Source organism: Takifugu flavidus, unplaced genomic scaffold (assembly GCF_003711565.1).
Source record: "Takifugu flavidus isolate HTHZ2018 unplaced genomic scaffold, ASM371156v2 ctg392, whole genome shotgun sequence".
Classification (NCBI taxonomy): Eukaryota; Metazoa; Chordata; class Actinopteri; order Tetraodontiformes; family Tetraodontidae; genus Takifugu; species Takifugu flavidus.
Window position 1 is genome coordinate 4,211 of NW_026622013.1, and position 19,821 is coordinate 24,031.

Here is a 19,821-nt window from a genome sequence, read left to right on the forward strand (position 1 = left end):
TCCACTCCAGCCGCTCCTGGTAGTTCCTCAAAAACACTGAGTTTCTAGTGGATGCACAATCTGTGGAAGCCAACATAGAAACTTCTGAAGAGCCAAAGTTCTTGCAACAAAAATATAGTCCCCAATTAGGTTGGTTTGTTATCACACGACCCCGTCCCCATTATCTTAACAGAATATAAAAGAATGAGTGGAGACAGAAGAGAGAATGAGACGTTTTTGGCGCGTGTCGCTCTTGATTTTGTTTATTTTTGCAGTAAACTTTTCACTTTATGTTTGATTGCATTTAAGCTGATATTCCATTCTTGACATCTTTAAATTTACAGTATTCATGGGAATTTTATTTGGTCATTTTGCTTCTTTTTATTTCCTATTTCCCACATTTCTTATTTGTTTTTATTAGATTGCAATAAATCCTATAACATTGAACAGACTGACTAAAGTCAAATGACCTGCGGTTCCCACCGATAGCCGTCATTCTGATGGGTTTTTGCTGGCTGCAGCTGAAATATTCCAATGCTCCATGTCACAGAGACAGTAAATACTAGACCCTAAAGATTCTGAAGGCATGATGTAAAATAGTAACGTATAATACAGACATTTGAAGAGACAATTAAGAGAATGTTTCCATGCTTCTAAGAATGGCCGAGGAGCCATTTAGAACTTTATAAAGATGCATTGTGTAATACCAGGAACTAATTTAACTTCAAGGCGAAGCTGCTTCTGCTTTGTCGACCATCGACTGATCTCCTGAAAGTCCACCAGCGCTTTTTAAAAACGGAATTTTTCATCTATGGAGGGAGTAGACGGCAGATGTTTCCATAGATGCTCTTCACCAGTGGTCAGTGAGTGATGCAGCAGATGAGCGGGAGTTGACTGGCTTCTACCAGCTACTGACTCAATGTCTCCAGCCCATAGTGTGGATTCTCTACGAGAGCAGACAGCAGCTTCACTCCTGAATCCTGCAGCTGGTTCTGACCCAGGTCCAGTTCTCTGAGATGGGAGGGATTGGACCTCAGCGCCGAGGCCAGAGAGTCACAGCTGATCTCTGATAAGCTGCAGCTACTTAATCTAAATAAAGAAGGGAAACTTTTATAAGGTTATAAGTTAAACCAGTATTCATCTGAAAGGTTAATCAAAGGCATGATCTGTAAATATTTAATTTAGTTACAGGTTAAAAAATGATAGTAATATGTAATTACCACAATTCCAACCTCTCAGGTTTGCACTGTTCCAAAGGAGAATATACTGTATATTGTTCTGGCCCTCACTCTTCCAAGGTTCTCCCACCTCTTTCCCTCCCATCTCATCATGGAGATCCATCTCACCTGTGGCTCATCTTTAAAGGCACAACCTGTCTTAGATGACTTCCTGTCTCCCTCACCATCTCCCTCCTCGTTGGCTGGTGTCTACCAGGCACCCTCACCTAGTTTTGTCTAGTTTTGGTTACCATCTGTCGGCTTTTTCATTGTCCTTAAATCAATTTATCATGAATAAGTGGTCCCCGTGTGGCCCTCCCTCCTGAAGGAACTGGGCACAACACACACACTCAGAAAGTGTGAGGACCCTCGGATGGAATAATGGACATTTTTGAGAATGGTGTTTACCTCAGAGTTTCCAGTCGGCAGTTTGGAAAGTGGAGAAAACCACAGAGCAGCTTCACTCCTGAATCCTGCAGCTGGTTGTAACTCAGGTCCAGTTCTCTGAGATGGGAGGGATTGGACCTCAGCGCCGAGGCCAGAGAGCCACAGCTGATCTCTGATAAGCTGCAGTTAATCAAGCTGAAAAATGCAGGATGAGGTTATACGGTGCAGGTCTGCATGTTATCTGCGTCAGTACTAAACCTACGTTAGTTCTTAGTCAGGTCAGAATTTTTTTAATGTGGTGCATCACAGCAGTGTTGAGAACAGCCTCACTTCACCATCTTAGCAGCTGGTATATAGGTAGAAAAATGAAGACTGACCTGAGCCTCTCCAGTTTACAGTTTGGACTCTCCAGTCCAGAACAGAGCCGCATCACTCCTGAATCCTGCAACGTGTTGATGCTCAGGTCCAGAACCCTCAGATGGGAGAGGTTGGACTTCAGAGCTGAGGCCACAGAATCACAGCTGGTCTCTGATAACCTGCAGCCCCATAGTCTAAAATAACAATTATTTTGAGAGAATAAAAATCAATATGTACCAGAGCAAAACACAGCTTACAAGCAACAAACCTCTGGTCCTGCACCGGCTTATCTGCCGTATGTTCCTATTTTGGGTTCTTTCAGGGCGGTTGGACAAGATCTACAGTGTATGTAAAGTGTGTGTAGGTCAAAATACCTTCCAAGTTTGTGAGACCACATTTCTCAATAGCACTCAACTCTTGTCAGGAGTTGGGACAAAGCGACCCACTCCTGATAGCTTGTGTGCGATGCTGCAGCGACCCTGCAATCCCTACACTCTCTGGTGAAACCAAATCAAAGGTTTTAGAACCTGATGGATGCTGGAAGGGTGGCTATAGTCTGGACGCATCGTTCCCCTGACTGCACATTTCTCCAACAATGATTGGCAGCTGGTGTCACTTGTTCTCCAGATGAGAGAAGGAAAGAGAGCCCCCCCACAGTGTGTTTGATTGCCCCACTGCAAGCTCAATGCTGCCAGAAAACATTGCAGGAGCATCAATTCCCCTCAGGGCATCAACAAGGAGCTCAGGAAAAGGTGCAGCTGCCACCTACTAGAGACAAGCACACTGAGCTGAGATTCAAAGCCCTCTCCTCCCAAGAGAAGAGCTTGTTTGTTGGAGGCTCTTCTGGGCGATACCTGGTGCCACAGCTCCAGCTCAGCCCGTCTCTGGAGCTGAGGTGGAGCTTAGCAAGTTTCATGGTTCTCCACCACTTCCTCTCGCTGAGGACCTTCTCAGCTGGTGGTTTCTGCTCCACCTTCCAAGTTGAGCAGGTGATACTTCTGCATTCCTGCCACCAGTGTCTCTGCAGAAAGAGTCTTCTCTACTGTTTTATATTATATTGTATAAAATTAGGATTTTTGGTTGATCTCTTAGATGTTGTTGACTAAGAGCAGGTTTTTCTTTAATAACATAGAAAGATTCTATGAGAAGAGCAAATGTATTATTTTATGAGCTACTTCCACTACTATTATATACACATACTTCCATATTGTCTTAGATTGCAAGCTGCATTTATTGCATCGTTCATAGAAAGTCATATTTGTGAGGAGAAAACTCCAATAAGGTCATTTTCTTTCATGATCATTACAAAAGAAGGAGGCGATGAACAAACAGATTTATCTAAAAATGTGTGAAAACTTATGGATGGAAACCTTTTTAAAATGGTTGCATTGTGTAGAATCGGTGTAGAATCAACTTGTTGACTTCTGATTTGGACTCCAATGGAAGTGAGGTGCAACAATTGTGGATGCTGAAAGCTTCAGATCTTCATGAAGGTTTCTGTGGTTGGACTGACCTGCTGCCCCTTTAAGAGGGAGGCAGGTTTGGGCTTCTGGCTGGAATGAAGCCACCTAAGATGAGAATGACTGCAGGCTTTCGGTACCAAGGTTTAACAGGGTGCTCACTTCACACTTGGGCTTTTCTCTTTTTTGGGATGGCTTTTCTCAGGAGAGAAGGGGCATGGCACACTGCAGCAGCTTTCTTTTTGGGTTTGCTAGTTTTCCTTCTGATCTTTAAAAGACAGGAAGAACCATTTTTGATTGGTCTGAATGTTTGGGCGGTTTTGTGGCCAGCCTAAAATAAAACAAGACAAATCTACAACTGATACTTCCTTTCTAGTCATTGATGACCATCCTCACATGGGACAGATTTCCACAACCAATTTAATACTGCAAATCTGTCCTGTGTGGTCTTTTTTCTGAGAACTGTAACACTACGTTCATAACAAAGATCAAACATGTAAACAGTTATTGTCTAACTAGTTACACCTGGGAAAGTACTGGATCATCTCTGACTGACCTGAGAGTCTCCAGCTTACAGAGAGGATCCTGGAGAACACCACAGAGCAGCTTCACTCCTGGATCCTTCAGCTGGTTCCCACTCAGGTCCAGAACCCTCAGATGGGAGGGATTGGACCTCAGCACCGAGGCCAGAGAGTCACAGCTGATCTCTGATAAACTGCAGTCACACAGCCTGGAAAAGGAATAAATGGGGCAAATAAAAACACATTTCTAAATCTGAAAATGAAGAGAAAAGCAGAAAATGTAAAGAAATTTAGAAAAGACCAACAGAGGCCTCCTGACCTGAGCGTCTCCAGTCTGCAGTTTGGATGCATCATTGCAGAAGACAGTAACTTTACGTCGGCATCTGTCAGGCTTTGGTTCGTGATTAAGATCAGCTCCCGTAGATGAGAAGGGTTTGACGTCATTGCTGAGGCCACAACTTCCCAATGACTCTTTGAAAGAACACTACCAGACAGTCTGTTGTGTATGAAACAAAAATAGTGAGTCAAACTTTGGGATTTCTCATCAACTTATCTGAGAATCTACCTAAACACAAATGTAGCTCATTTCCTGGAAAAGCTAAATTCAACACCGTAGAGCAACATTTTGAACGACCATCAGATCTGAAATGCAACTGAATTATTCTTAACATTTATCTTATTTTAGAACAGCTCATAATTACTCAATATTTAAAATGATTGTAGCAAATGGTTTAAAGAAACGTGCATCTTTTTATCTGTCTATCGGCTCTTTGGATATTTTGCATTTCATCCAATTTGTACGATCGTGCGTCAAGTCTTAATTCAGCGATCCGATCGATGACATCAGAGTCTCTGGTTGCATCGATTGCCCTCAGCTTCTGTTATATCTGCCTGTTTCCCTTCAAATCATTTTCACTGCACCTTTTGTTGCTAGTGATGAAGTTGCCACCTAACGGGTGTGGAAAGGCTCAAACAACTTTGTGGGTCACATAAAGGCTCCAAACGGAACCGCCGCGAAGACCTAAAACACCCATTTAAGCCAACGAGGCCGGCTGTTTTTACGTTGAACAAATGAAGCAAAATAGTCACGTGTCATTAGTTAAAATGTGTTTTTCTGTTGTTTGAATACGATTTATACAAACAAACAAAAGTTATTTAATGACATGACAGTAATTTCATGATAGTCAGTTAACTTGTGGCTCCTATTATTCCTGCCTTATGTTGGTTTGTCTGGATTGACCTTTGAACTTATATCCAGCCAGTGTTGAACATTTCTGGATGAATTGTTGTTGTTTTTAATTTATGGACGCTGCAATGGAGATAAAGAATTGAAGGAATGACCACTGGAGGGGGTATTGCTACCTGACATGATCCACTCGCTTGATTTAAACGCCGATGTCCGGTCCCAAAAATCTTTACTTACTCGACCTTCCTGCAGTTCCTCACAGCTGGAATCAGGCGACGTCGTCCCTCCACTGAGGTGTTGTACTGCTGCAGGTTCAGCTCATCCAGAACCTCCTCTGACATCTGCAGCAGGTAGGCCAGAGCTGAACAGTGGATCTCTGACAGTCTCCTCTCTGATATCTCCCCTGACTTCAGGAACTCTTGGATCTCCTGATGGACTGACTGATCCTTCATCTCCATCAGACAGTGGAAGATGTTGATGCTTCTGTCTGGGGAGAATTCATAACTGTTCACCTTCTTTAGGTTGTTGAGGACCTTCTGGATGGTTTCTGGGTGGCTGTCCATCTGATCCAACAGTCCACCCAAGATCCTCTGATTGGACTCCAGAGAGAGACCATGAAGGAAGCGAACAAACAAGTCCAGGTGGCCATTTTTACTTTCAAGAGATTTCATTAGTGCTCTCCTGAGGAAGTCATCAAGAGATGTGACTGGATCGTTATTTGTGAACAACCCAACAAACCCGGAAATGCGGTTTGGTTCAGAATATTTTAGGAACTGATATATAACCACTGTGTCTTTCCTGGTGTAACGGTGGAACATGTAGACGGCAGCGAGAAACTCCTGAATGCTCAGATGAACAAAGCAGTAGACTGATTTCTGGAAGATCACACTCTCTCTCTTGAAGATCTCTGTACAAACTCCTGAGTACACCGACACCTCGGAGACGTCCAGTCCACATCGCTCCAGGTCTTCTGAGTAGAACATGATGTTTCCTTTCTCCAGATGTTCAAACGCCAGCCGACCCAACTTCAGAAGGAGTTCTTTATCAGCCTCAGTCAGTTCCTCTGGTCTCTGTTTTCCTCCATACTTCTGCTTCTTCCTCTTTATCTGAACCCTCAGGAAGTGTGAGTAGAGGTCAGTCAGGGTTTTGGGCAGCTCTCCTCTCTGGTCTCTGGTCATCATGTCCTCCAGAACTATAGCAGTGATCCAGCAGAAAACTGGGATCAGACACATGATGTGGAGGCTCCTGGAGGCCTTGATGTGTGAGATGATTCTCTTGGACAGATCTTCATCACTGAACCTCCTCCTGAAGTACTCCTCCTTCTGGGAGTCAGTGAAGCCTCGTACTTCTGTGATCCTGTCAACACACGAGGGAGGAATCTGATGGGCTGCTGCAGGTCTGGAGGTGATCCAGATGAGAGCTGAGGGAAGCAGGTTCCCCTGGATGAGGCTCACCAGGAGCACGCCAACGGACGATACTTGTGTGACATCAGAGATGACCTGATGCTTGTTGAAACCCAGTGAAAATCTGCTTTCATCCAGGCCATCAAAGATGAACAGAAGTTTCCAGACAGTCAGATCTTCTGCTCTGATCTTCTGTAATGTTGGATGGAAAACATGAAGCAGTGAGAGAAGACTGTGCTGCTCATCTCTGATCAAGTTCAGCTCCCTGCATGAGAGCGGAAGCACCAGACTGATGTCTTGGTTCTCCAAACCTTCTGCCCAGTCCAGACTGAACTTCTGCACTGAGAAGGTTTTTCCAACGCCGGCGACACCGTTGGTCAGAACCACTCTGATGTGTCTCTGTTGCTCAGATAAGACTTTGAAGATGTCCTGGCACTTGATTGGAGTGTCCTGGATGTTCTTCTTGGAGGTTTTCTCAAGCTGTCTCACCTCATGTTGTGTGTCCACCTCCTCACTTTGTCCCTCAGTGATGTAGAGCTCAGTGTAGATCTTGTTCAGCAGGGTTCCACTTCCTGCTTCATTAGTTCCTTCAGTCACATGTTCACATCTTCTCTTCAGACTCATCTTATGACCTTCTATCACCTCCTGCAGATCACCTCCTGAACATAAGTAAACCAATGATTTCCATCTATAATAAATCATCAACACAACTACAAATTCATGACATCACAAAATAAATCTCATATTGAACAGTTTTACTTTGTTTGGGCTTCATTTCAGCATCTCCAGATCTGCTTCCAGATTGTGAACAAGAGGACTCTCCTGGTGGAGCTGACTGGTCCCAGTTTGATAGGATGTGCTCCCCCCTCTCACTATGAAACACATCTCTATTAGTCCTTTGATTTATAGGATGAAAGAACCTGATCAAGACTCAATATTGTTCCAGCATTTGTGTCTGAATTCATCTTTCAGTTTAAAACATGATTCTTGTTTCTAATCAACAATATTCACATTAAGTCTGTAACTATATGACTGTCTGAGGTTTAAGTGTTAAACATCTCCAATAATAAACTCACAACCTGCTGCTGTTAATGTGACTAACAGCTGCCACACAAACACATCATCACGCTTTAGTTTTCTTACATTTCCTCTGAACTTCTGAAGTATATTACTTTATCTTTGGACTGGTCACTCTTCAGGGACACCCTGCTGGGCACTGTGGACTCTGCTCTGTCCTCGTCCATCCTGAGGAAACATCAGAAATAGTGATGAGACTGTGATGAAGGTAAATAATCTGTAGAGGTTGGAGTTAAATAATCCCAATTCACTGCATTTTTATCAAACAGGAACATTTCTAATCCATTCTGGATAACAACTGAATCAATAAATCAATGATGTATCTGTATAATTTTCATGTTTTCAGAGTTTAAGATGCTTTTTTTAACTGTTCCCTGCAGTGAGAAAAGAACTGGCACCTTTTCCAGCCCCTCATCCTGCAGCACTGAATGTGCTCTAAAGTTCTTTCCAGAGCAAACATCTCTGCACTTGCAGCAACATGTTGTAGTCATGGATCCGTGAGGAGAACCGGATACAGGAAACGCCCCCACTTTGATCCCAAAACCCAACTGGTGGCCAACGGTGGTCCGGCAACGACGGGGACGCTGGTCCATCGGCCCGACAACACTGGTTTTCCACAGGCCAACATGGTGAAAGGACTGTGCACCGTTTCATTTTAAAGACCTGATGAATTTCATTTTTCACGATAGTGGAGGGTAATAGCTACAAAATGATGTTTTGTATGGTTGTGAAATGTTCTAAGGCAGAGTTATGTGGTTCAGAAAACCTTACTTTAAAGGTGAGCCTTGAGGTCCAATACCGAAGTTTAAAGGTTCCCCTTTGGACCAGTCGATCTTCTTGGACACACAGCTGGACACTGTGGACTCTGCTCTCTCTTCCTCTTCCATCACACATTCGCTCATTTTTAAATGTGAGTCTAAACCAGGGGTGGGGAACCTTTTTCATATCGAGGTCCTCCGAGGGCCATACTATTACGAACACATAGCTAGGGATGCAAAAAAAGACAAAAAAAAGTCTATAACCACTGTGTTACTAAGTCTCATGATTGCTGCATTTGAGTTTGAATTATTTATTTAGCACACATGCATATAAAGTCACCAAAAAAATTAGAATAAAATGACAAACAAGTAAAATATGTTTTCATGATCATACAAAACAATTAAAAAAAAGAGGTGCAGAGTTGAGGCAAGAGACCCGTAAGGGCCTGTTCGAGGCCTCTACTCACAAAAACTGCAATACAACAAGATAATCAAGAAAATAAATGAAAAGAAAGAAAGATAAAGACAATAATAACAACTAGAAAGCACTTGGAGAGCGCAGACCTCCGCCAAGCGCAACAATTCCTGGCATATTGTGATTTCCAACATAAATATTAGTCCCACATATACTTTGACTACATATTTAGATTCCTTGACCATAAAAACATACCGTTAGCCACTGGAATCATAACAATATATGTCTTTGTTAAGTAGTTATTCACGAAAGAAAATTCACACTTTGAAACAATTTTACGTTGTCCGGCGCGAGCGCCTCAGCGGCGGCTACAAGGCACGTTCACGTGAGGTTTCAGCTTCGTGGCTATTAATTCACTCATCACAAAACTTGCACGCGTAATATTCTCTCTGTCGGTACATGGTCGTGTGAAAGCTGCTTGTTGAACCTCCAAACTCCGACGAAGAGCGTTAATTTTATCCAAACTCATCTGTCCTTTCAACTCGTCGAGTTTAGCGTGTTTCGCTATGCATTTTTCGTCCGTGTCAATCAGTCCAGCCCACTACGTACATCACATGCTGTGTTCACTGACCCTGACCTTGACTCGGACATAACATAACCGTCTGTTTTATCTCAGAAAACGGGAAAATATTTCCTCTTGTTACGAAAGAAATTTCAGGATACGAAAGGCAAAAATACGCTACCGCTGCTACTCGCAGCTCGCGGAGTTTAGCGAACGGTCCCACTGTATAAGTGCACATATAAAATATAAAAATCTTATTGCGTTGCGGGCCGGTAGAAATGGTCTCGTAGGCCGTATACGGCCCGGAGGCCGGGGGTTCCCCACCCCTGGTCTAAACGGTTAAGCAGGAACAGTCTGCTGACACAGAAAAGAAGATTAAAGAACATGATTCTCAGCATGAAGACAAGCAGAGGTCTGTCCAATGACGTATTGTCGGCTCATTCACATCAAAATCTATTATATGATGTCACCCTGTACATCATACAGGCCACATATATATTGGAAAAAAGTTTTGGGACATCTTAAAAGTTTACACCATGTTAAATATAAAATAGTTGTGGAAAAAATGTTTCTCCTGGGTGTTTCAGAAGGTGCGGTGGCATTAGACGGACGCACACAAATACAAATTAAATCATTTTTTATCTGGTTATGGTTTACGAGAAAACCTAAATTCTTTCAAGATGTCAGTTCTCAACATTAAATTCAACAAATAAGATGAGAATGCATTCAAAACTAAACAGAAATCGTCATCACATCATCAAAGTGGGTCAAATGCAGCATCATCTTCTGTCATCTCAGACAGGATTCCAAGAAGAGGATCTTCATTTTCAACAACGCACCTTGACATCTCATCATGGCTCGTCTGTCAGATTACAAGCAGCTTTTTTTGATCAGGCGCATCATGTTTCTCATGAACACATGATGGTGCTTGAAAAAACATTTGTAGCCTGACCTAGAGGTCAAAACTGCATGGCGTGCACAGCTACTAGTTGCAGCTGGTGGTTGTGGCGGAGGAGATCCCAAACATATCTAGCAAGCTTGTTTTGGAGCAGAGCTTGTCCACCACCTCTGACCCCACTCATCACAGAAGTCCCACCATATCCATGGCCAGGTGTGTTGGCAGCATTGGAGCCAGCCTCAGGAAAAAGGTGTGTCAATATCTCAGAAGTGATGATCAAGTTGCCACAACCCAACAGAAGTCAAGCAACCCAACATGCTGAATAGAATAGATGACACACAGCAAAGGGCAAAAAACACCCAATTCTGCTCAGACTAATCTTATCTGACCACATGTACAGGACCAAAAATATGAAAACACCATGGGTTTAGGTTTCGTTTCGTTTTCTTGACTGCTTCATTCAAAACAGAACACATTTCATAAATCCATAATAACAAATTCATATTCCACAAAGAACCAGTTGTTAAAACAATAAAATGGAATGCCTTGATCTCTCCCTCTTTCCATACTCTCCTTTTTTAAATAAAGGATTGATTGTCCCCCTGGTGGAGGGACAAAGAGAGGAGGCTAAAACTGTCGCGTTTGTGTCCCTCTTTCCGTGGATTTTTCCACTAACTGCAAATAATATCGTCGACTTATTGTGAGTATTAAAATGTGCTTCCTCAACCTCTAAAATGTTGGCTCAGGGTTAGCGGAAAACGCAGTTAGAGGAAACACGGTACAAAGTTTGATCATCCGTCACAACATTCCCGTCGACCAGCCGCAATGTGCGTCCGAAACACGCGCACGCTCATTGCGCACACGCAGCTTATTAAGCCGCATCTCGCAGCGGAACATTGATTCGAGACGACAGCAGTGAAAGAACCAAATGCTACCTGAATATTAGAGGTTTTCCATCAGGGCTCGGTCACTCAAGATGGAGCCCGAAGTTGAGAACTTTCACTTTCGCTTCTTCTTCCTCTACACGTCACGTGTTTGTGTTTTGATCGCGTCATATCCAGCACAGGCGCCTCTCTTCAGAACAATTTGGTCCACGTTTTAACTGAAATACTGGGAAACAACTGGAGTTCGTCTGACAGATGTTCGTTTTTGGGTGCGGAATCAAACTGGGTCAACTTTTTGATCTATAGGATCCCCTCTGGTTCAAAGTGTCCCTATAGGATATTGACAGTAGTGACCTTTTGGGGGCTGCACACACCTCTTAATGGTGACGGCACCAACGGAGCTGATCCAGTTGTCATCAGCTGGCCAGTCTGACTCCAGCTCATTAGGGGAAATTTGCTGATCTGGAGGAGAAGCTTTCAAAACTTGACGGGCTGGGGGGGAAATGACTGTAATTTTGGAATCAGCGTGCCAATTTTATTTTTAATCAGAATAATTTAGAATAATTTCAACAGGATATTTTCAAATTGTTCCCCAGTGTAACTTCACCTGAAATTGTGGACTCCAGAATATCACCATTAAATCCATTTAATCACTTAATAGCTGTGGAATTTGAGCCGTGAGAAAAATATCTCTCCATCATGATTTCCAGAATTTTTCATCAATATCTGAGATTCTTCGAAAGCTTCGCTGGTGTTGGGTTTTTATTGCTTCTGCTTCATTTTCAGGCGCAGTTCTTTTATTTTTAAATCAAATCAAATCATCTTTATTTGTAATGTCTGTTGTAGTCAAACTTGGTGCTATGCAGAATCCCAGGGCCTGATCCCTAACAATCAACAGGAAAATCAGAGACATCATTCAGTTCATTTTAAAACCCACTACATTAGATATTTTGAATAGCTGGTGCTGGTAATCGGAAGGATAAAACTATTCTGTAAAAATGTATATTTAGCTTTGTGAAATTGTGTAGTATAGGTCAAATAAGAAAACAAGATCAACTGCTGAACCAGTGCAATTTATTTTTAATGTGTTAATCTCCACAAAGAAAGAAAAACCACAAACAACAAGTTTATAGTGGTCCAGTAATGCGCTATAGTCACACACCAGTACAGTTAACAATAACTCATGTTTTCCACCTGCTTTTCCATCTTCAGTGGGAATAATCCAGGCGTTCTGGGCTTGAACAAAGGTATTAAAAGCTGGCTGAATGTCTGAGGTGACTGAAGGACACACTTGGGCTTTTCTCAATAGAGAAGGGGCACGGCACAGTGCAGTAGGTTCTCATCTTTAAATTTACAGTATTCATGGGAGATTTATTTGGTCATTTTGCTTCTTTTTATTTCCTATTTCCCACATTTCTTATTTGTTTTTATTAGATTGCAATAAATCCTATAACATTGAACAGACTGACTAAAGTCAAATGACCTGCGGTTCCCACCGATAGCCGTCATTCTGATGGGTTTTTGCTGGCTGCAGCTGAAATATTCCAATGCTCCATGTCACAGAGACAGTAAATACTAAACCCTAAAGATTCTGAAGGCATTCTGTAAAATAGTAACGTATAATACAGACATTTGAAGAGACAATTAAGAGAATGTTTTCATGCTTATAAGAGTGGCCGAGGAGCCATTTAGAACTTTATAAAGATGCATTGTGTGATACCAGGAACTAATTTAACTTCAAGGCGAAGCTGCTTCTGCTTTGTCGACCATCGACTGATCTCCTGAAAGTCCACCAGCGCTTTTTAAAAACGGAATTTTTCATCTATGGAGGGAGTAGACGGCAGATGTTTCCACAGATGCTCTTCACCAGTGGTCAGTGAGTGATGCAGCAGATGAGCGGGAGTTGACTGGCTTCAACCAGCTACTGACTCAATGTCTCCAGCCCATAGTGTGGATTCTCTACGAGATCAGAAAGCAGCTTCACTCCTGAATCCTGCAGCTGGTTCTGACCCAGGTCCAGTTCTCTGAGATGGGAGGGATTGGACCTAAGCGCCGAGGCCAGAGAGCCACAGCTGATCTCTGATAAGCTGCAGTACCTTAATCTAAATAAAGAAGGGAAACTTTTATAAGGTTATAAGTGAAACCAGTATTCATCTGAAAGGTTAATCAAAGGCATGATCTGTAAATATTTAATTTAGTTACAGGTTAAAAAATGATAGTAATATGTAATTACCACAATTCCAACCTCTCAGGTTTGCACTGTTCCAGAGGAGAATATATATTGTTCTGGCCCTCACTCTTCACAGGTTCTCCCACCTCTTTCCCTCCCATCTCATCATGGAGATCCATCTCACCTGTGGCTCATCTTTAAAGGCACAACCTGTCTTAGATGACTTCCTGTCTCCCTCACCATCTCCCTCCTCGTTGGCTGGTGTCTACCAGGCACCCTCACCTAGTTTTGTCTAATTTTGGTTACCATCTGTGGGCTTTTTCATTGTCCTTAAATCATTTATCATGAATAAGTGGTCCCCGTGTGGCCCTCCCTCCTGAAGGAACTGGGCACAACACACACACTCAGAAAGTGTGAGGACCCTCGGATGGAATAATGGACATTTTTGAGAATGGTGTTTACCTCAGAGTTTCCAGTCGGCAGTTTGGAAAGTGGAGAAAACCACAGAGCAGCTTCACTCCTGAATCCTTCAGCTGGTTCCCACTCAGGTTCAGTTCTCTGAGATGGGAGGGATTGGACCTCAGCGCCGAGGCCAGAGAGCCACAGCTGATCTCTGATAACCTGCATTCCCTTAATCTAAATAAAGAAGGGAAACTTTTATAAGGTTATAAGTGAAACCAGTATTAATCTGAAAGGTTAATCAAAGGCATGATCTGTAAATATTTAATTTAGTTACAGGTTAAAAAATGATAGTAATATGTAATTACCACAATTCCAACCTCTCAGGTTTGCACTGTTCCAAAGGAGAATATATATTGTTCTGGCCCTCACTCTTCCCAGGTTCTCCCACCTCTTTCCCTCCCATCTCATCATGGAGATCCATCTCACCTGTGGCTCATCTTTAAAGGCACACCTGTCTTAGATGACTTCCTGTCTCCCTCACCATCTCCCTCCTCGTTGGCTGGTGTCTACCAGGCACCCTCACGTAGTTTTGTCTAATTTTGGTTACCATCTGTCGGCTTTTTCATTGTCCTTAAATCAATTTATCATGAATAAGTGGTCCCCGTGTGGCCCTCCCTCCTGAAGGAACTGGGCACAACACACACACTCAGAAAGTGTGAGGACCCTCGGATGGAATAATGGACATTTTTGAGAATGGTGTTTACCCCAGAGTTTCCAGTCGGCAGTTTGGAAAGTGGAGAAAACCACAGAGCAGCTTCACTCCTGGATCCTTCAGCAGGTTCCCACCAAGGTCCAGTTTTCTGAGATGGGAGGGATTGGACCTCAGCGCCGTGGCCAGAGAGCCACAGCTGATCTCTGATAAACTGCAGCGCTCTAATCTGAAAAATGCAGGATGAGGTTATACGGTGCAGGGCTGCATGTTATCTGCGTCAGTACTAAACCTACGTTAGTTCTTAGTTGGGTCAGACCTGAATTCACGATATTACAAGGAATTTTTTTAATGTGGTGCATCACAGCAGTGTTGAGAACAGCCTCACTTCACCATCTTAGCAGCTGGTATATAGGTAGAAAAATGAAGACTGACCTGAGCCTCTCCAGTTTACAGTTTGGACTCTCCAGTCCAGAACAGAGCCGCTTCACTCCTGAATCCTGCAACGTGTTGAGCTCAGGTCCAGAACCCTCAGATGGGAGAGGTTGGACTTCAGAGCTGAGGCCACAGAATCGCACAGCTGGTCTCTGATAACCTGCAGTCAATTAGTCTAAAATAACAATTATTTTGAGAGAAGACAAATAAAATCAACATGTACCAGAGCAAAACACAGCTTACAAGCAACAAACTCTGGTCCTGCACCGGCTTATCTGCCCTATGTTCCTATTTTGGGTTCTTTCAGGGCGGTTGGACAAGATCTCCAGCGTATGTAAAGTGTGTGTGGGTCAAAATACCTTCCAAGTTTGTGAGACCACATTTCTCAATAGCACTCAACTCTTGTCAGGAGTTGGGACAAAGCGACCCACTCCTGATAGCTTGTGGGCGATGCTGCAGCGACCCTGCAATCCCTACACTCTCTGGTGAAACCAAATCAAAGGTTTTAGAACCTGATGGATGCTGGAAGGGTGGCTATAGTCTGGACGCATCGTTCCCCTGACTGCACATTTCTCCAACAATGATTGGCAGCTGGTGTCACTTGTTCTCCAGATGAGAGAAGGAAGAGAGCTACCCCACAGTGGGTTTGATTGCCCCACTGCAAGCTCAATGCTGCCAGAAAACATTGCAGGAGCATCAATTCCCCTCAGGGCATCAACAAGGACCTCAGGAAAAGGTGCAGCTGCGACCTACTAGAGACAAGCACACTGAGCTGAGATTCAAAGCCCTCTCCTCCCCAGAGAAGAGCTTGTTTGTTGGAGGCTCTTCTGGGCGATACCTGGTGCCACAGCTCCAGCTCAGCCCGTCTCTGGAGCTGAGGTGGAGCTTAGCAAGTTTCATGGTTCTCCACCACTTCCTCTCGCTGAGGACCTTCTCAGCTGGTGGTTTCTGCTCCATCTTCCAAGTTGAGCAGGTGATACTTCTGCACTCCTGCCACCAGTGTCTCTGCAGAAAGACTCTTCTCTCCTGTTTTATATTATATTTTAGAAAATTAGGATTTTTGGTTGATGTCTTAGATGTTGTTGAGTAAGAGCAGGTTTTTCTTTAATAACATAGAAAGATTCGATGAGAAGAGCAAATGTATTATTTTATGAGCTACTTCCACTACTATTATATACACATACTTCCATATTGTCTTAGATTGCAAGCTGCATTTATTGCATCGTTCATAGAAAGTCATATTTGTGAGGAGAAAAACTCCAATAAGGTCATTTTCTTTCATGATCATTACAAAAGAAGGAGGCGATGAACAAACAGATTTATCTAAAAATGTGTGAAAACTTATGGATGGAAACCTTTTTAAAATGGTTGCATTGTGTAGAATCGGTGTAGAATCAACTTGTTGACTTCTGATTTGGACTCCAATGGAAGTGAGGTGCAACAATTGTGGATGCTGAAAGCTTCAGATCTTCATGAAGGTTTCTGTGGTTGGACTGACCTGCTGCCCCTTTAAGAGGGAGGCAGGTTTGGGCTTCTGGCTGGAATGAAGCCACCTAAGATGAGAATGACTGCAGGCTTTCAGTACCAAGGTTTAACAGGGTGCTCACTTCACACTTGGGCTTTTCTCTTTTTTGGGATGGCTTTTCTCAGGAGAGAAGGGGCATGGCACACTGCAGCAGCTTTCTTTTTGGGTTTGCTAGTTTTCCTTCTGATCTTTAAAAGACAGGAAGAACCATTTTTGATTGGTCTGAATGTTTGGGCGGTTTTGTGGCCAGCCTAAAATAAAACAAGACAAATCTACAACTGATACTTCCTTTCTAGTCATTGATGACCATCCTCACATGGGACAGATTTCCACAACCAATTTAATACTGCAAATCTGTCCTGTGTGGTCTTTTTTCTGAGAACTGTAACACTACGTTTATAACAAAGATCAAACATGGAACATTTATTGTCTAACTAGTTACACCTGGGAAAGTACTGGATCATCTATGACTGACCTGAGAGTCTCCAGCTTACAGAGAGGATCCTGGAGAAAACCACAGAGCAGCTTCACTGCTGAATCCTTCAGCTGGTTCTGACTCAGGTCCAGTTCTCTCAGATGGGAGGGATTGGACCTCAGCGCCGAGGCCAGAGAGTCACAGCTGATCTCTGATAAACTGCAGCCACTCAGCCTGGAAAAGGAATAAATGGGGCAAATAAAAGCACATTTCTAAATATGAAAATGAAGAGAAAAGCAGAAAATGTAAAGAAATTTAGAAAAGACCAACAGAGGCCTCCTGACCTGAGCGTCTCCAGTCTGCAGTTTGGATGCATCATTGCAGAAGACAGTAACTTTACTCCGGCATCTGTCAGGCTTTGGTTCCAGCTTAAGATCAGCTCCCGTAGATGAGAAGGGTTTGACGTCATTGCTGAGGCCACAACTTCCCAATGACTCATTGAAAGAAAACTATCAGACAGTCTGTTGTGCATGAAAGAAAAATAGTGAGTCAAACTTTGGGATTTCTCATCAACTTATCTGAGAATCTACCTCAACACAAATGTAGCTCATTTCCTGGAAAAGCTAAATTCAACACCGTAGAGCAACAGTTTGAACGACCATCAGATCTGAAATGCAACTGAATTATTCTCAACATTTGTCTTATTTTAGAACAGCTCATAATTACTCAATATTTAAAATGATTGTAGCAAATGGTTTAAAGAAACGTGCATCTTTTTATCTGTCTATCGGCTCTTTGGATATTTTGCATTTCATCCAATTTGTACGATGGTGCGTCAAGTCTTAATTCAGCGATCGATCGATGACATCAGAGTCTCTGGTTGCATCGATTGCCCTCAGCTTCTGTTATATCTGCCTGTTTCCCTTCAAATCATTTTCACTGCACCTTTTGTTGCTAGTGATGAAGTTGCCACCTAACGGGTGTGGAAAGGCTCAAACAACTTTGTGGGTCACATAAAGGCTCCAAACGGAACCGCCACAAAGACCTAAAACACCCATTTAAACCAACGAGGCCGGCTGTTTTTACGTTGAACAAATGAAGCAAAATAGTCACGTCACGTGTCATTAGTTAAAATGTGTTTTTCTGTTGTTAGAATACGATGTATACAAACAAACAAAAGTTATTTAATGACATGACAGTAATTTCATGATAGTCAGTTAACTTGTGGCTCCTATTATTCCTGCCTTATGTTGGTTTGTCTGGATTGACCTTTGAACTTATATCCAGCCAGTGTTGAACATTTCTGGATGAATTGTTGTTGTTTTTAATTTATGGACGCTGCAATGGAGATAAAGAATTGAAGGAATGACCACTGGAGGGGGTATTGCTACCTGACATGATCCACTCGCTTGATTTAAACGCCGATGTCCGGCCCCGAAAGTCTTTACTTACACGAACTTCCTGCAGTTCCTCACAGCTGGAATCAGGCGACGTCGTCCCTCATCTGAGGTGATGTACTGCTGCAGGTTCAGCTCATCCAGAACCTCCTCTGACATCTGCAGCATGTAGGCCAGAGCTGAACAGTGGATCTCTGACAGTCTCCTCTCTGATTTCTTCTCTGACTTCAGGAACTCTTGGATCTCCTGATGGACTGACTGATCCTTCATCTCCATCAGACAGTGGAAGATGTTGATGCTTCTGTCTGGGGAGAATTCATCACTGTTCAGCTCCTTCAGGTTGTTGAGGACCTTCTGGATGGTTTCTGGGTGACTGTTCCTCTGATCCAACAGTCCACCCAAGATCCTCTGATTGGACTCCAGAGAGAGACCATGAAGGAAGCGAACAAACAAGTCCAGGTGGCCATTTTCACTTTTGAGAGATTTCATTAGTGCTCTCATGAGGAAGTCATCAAGAGATGTGACTGGTTCAGAATATTCTAGGAACTTATTTATAACCGCTGTGTCTTTCCTGGTGTAACGGTGGAACATGTAGACGGCAGCCAGAAACTCCTGAACGCTCAGATGAACAAAGCAGTAGACTGATTTCTGGAAGATCACACTCTCTCTCTTGAAGATCTCTGTACAAACTCCTGAGTACACCGACACCTCGGAGACGTCCAGTCCACATCGCTCCAGGTCTTCTGAGTAGAACATGATGTTTCCTTTCTCCAAATGTTCAAACGCCAGCCGACCCAACTTCAGAAGGAGTTCTTTGTCAGCCTCAGTCAGTTTCCCTGGTCTCTGCTTTCCTCCATACTTCTGCTTCTTCCTCTTTATCTGAACCCTCAGGAAGTGTGAGTAGAGGTCAGTCAGGGTTTGGGGCAGCTCTCCTCTCTGGTCTCTGGTCATCATGTCCTCCAGAACTATAGCAGTGATCCAGCAGAAAACTGGGATCAGACACATGATGTGGAGGCTCCTGGAGGCCTTGATGTGTGAGATGATTCTCTTGGACAGATCTTCATCACTGAACCTCCTCCTGAAGTACTCCTCCTTCTGGGAGTCAGTGAAGCCTCGTACTTCTGTGATCCTGTCAACACACGAGGGAGGAATCTGATAGGCTGCTGCAGGTCTGGAGGTGATCCAGATGAGAGCTGAGGGAAGCAGGTTCCCCTGGATGAGGTTCACCAGGAGCACGTCAACGGACGATACTTGTGTGACATCAGAGATGAGCTGATGCTTGTTGAAACCCAGTGAAAATCTGCTTTCATCCAGGCCATCAAAGATGAACAGAAGTTTCCAGACAGTCAGATCTTCTGCTCTGATCTTCTGTAATGTTGGATGGAAAACATGAAGCAGTGAGAGAAGACTGTGCTGCTCATCTCTGATCAAGTTCAGCTCCCTCCATGAGAGCGGAAGCACCAGACTGATGTCTTGGTTCTCCAAACCTTCTGCCCAGTCCAGACTGAACTTCTGCACTGAGAAGGTTTTTCCAACGCCGGCGACACCGTTGGTCAGAACCACTCTGATGTGTCTCTGTTTCTCAGATAAGACTTTGAAGATGTCCTGGCACTTGATTGGAGTGTCCTGGATTTCTTCTTGGAGGTTCTCTCAAGCTGTCTCAC

General features: G+C 43.4%; 2 protein-coding genes across 3 annotated transcripts; both read right to left on the bottom strand.

Annotated features, from left to right (window-relative positions):
• Positions 1-213: 213 nt before the first annotated feature.
• Positions 214-11,534, bottom strand: LOC130520470 (NLR family CARD domain-containing protein 3-like). 2 transcript variants are annotated; one of them, XM_057024168.1, is made up of 10 exons: positions 11,156-11,534; positions 8,359-9,676; positions 7,654-7,755; positions 7,270-7,382; positions 5,345-7,169; positions 4,241-4,417; positions 3,957-4,130; positions 1,961-2,134; positions 1,605-1,778; positions 214-1,068 (listed from the first exon to the last, which is right to left on the bottom strand). In XM_057024168.1, the coding sequence occupies exons 2-10, from the start codon at positions 8,487-8,489 to the stop codon at positions 888-890; spliced, it is 3,051 nt and encodes a 1,016-aa protein (XP_056880148.1). In that variant the 5' UTR covers positions 8,490-9,676; positions 11,156-11,534; the 3' UTR covers positions 214-887. The 2 variants fall into 2 exon arrangements, with proteins under 2 accessions (XP_056880148.1, XP_056880149.1); XM_057024169.1 differs by lacking the exon at positions 1,605-1,778 and having other exon boundaries at positions 11,156-11,532.
• Positions 11,535-16,011: 4,477 nt separating this feature from the next.
• LOC130520471 (NLR family CARD domain-containing protein 3-like) lies at positions 16,012-19,785 on the bottom strand. Its single transcript, XM_057024170.1, has 4 exons — positions 18,213-19,785; positions 17,105-17,281; positions 16,821-16,994; positions 16,012-16,533 (listed from the first exon to the last, which is right to left on the bottom strand). Exons 1-4 carry the CDS (start codon positions 19,160-19,162, stop codon positions 16,467-16,469), a joined length of 1,368 nt encoding a protein of 455 aa, XP_056880150.1. The 5' UTR covers positions 19,163-19,785; the 3' UTR covers positions 16,012-16,466.
• Positions 19,786-19,821: the final 36 nt, after the last annotated feature.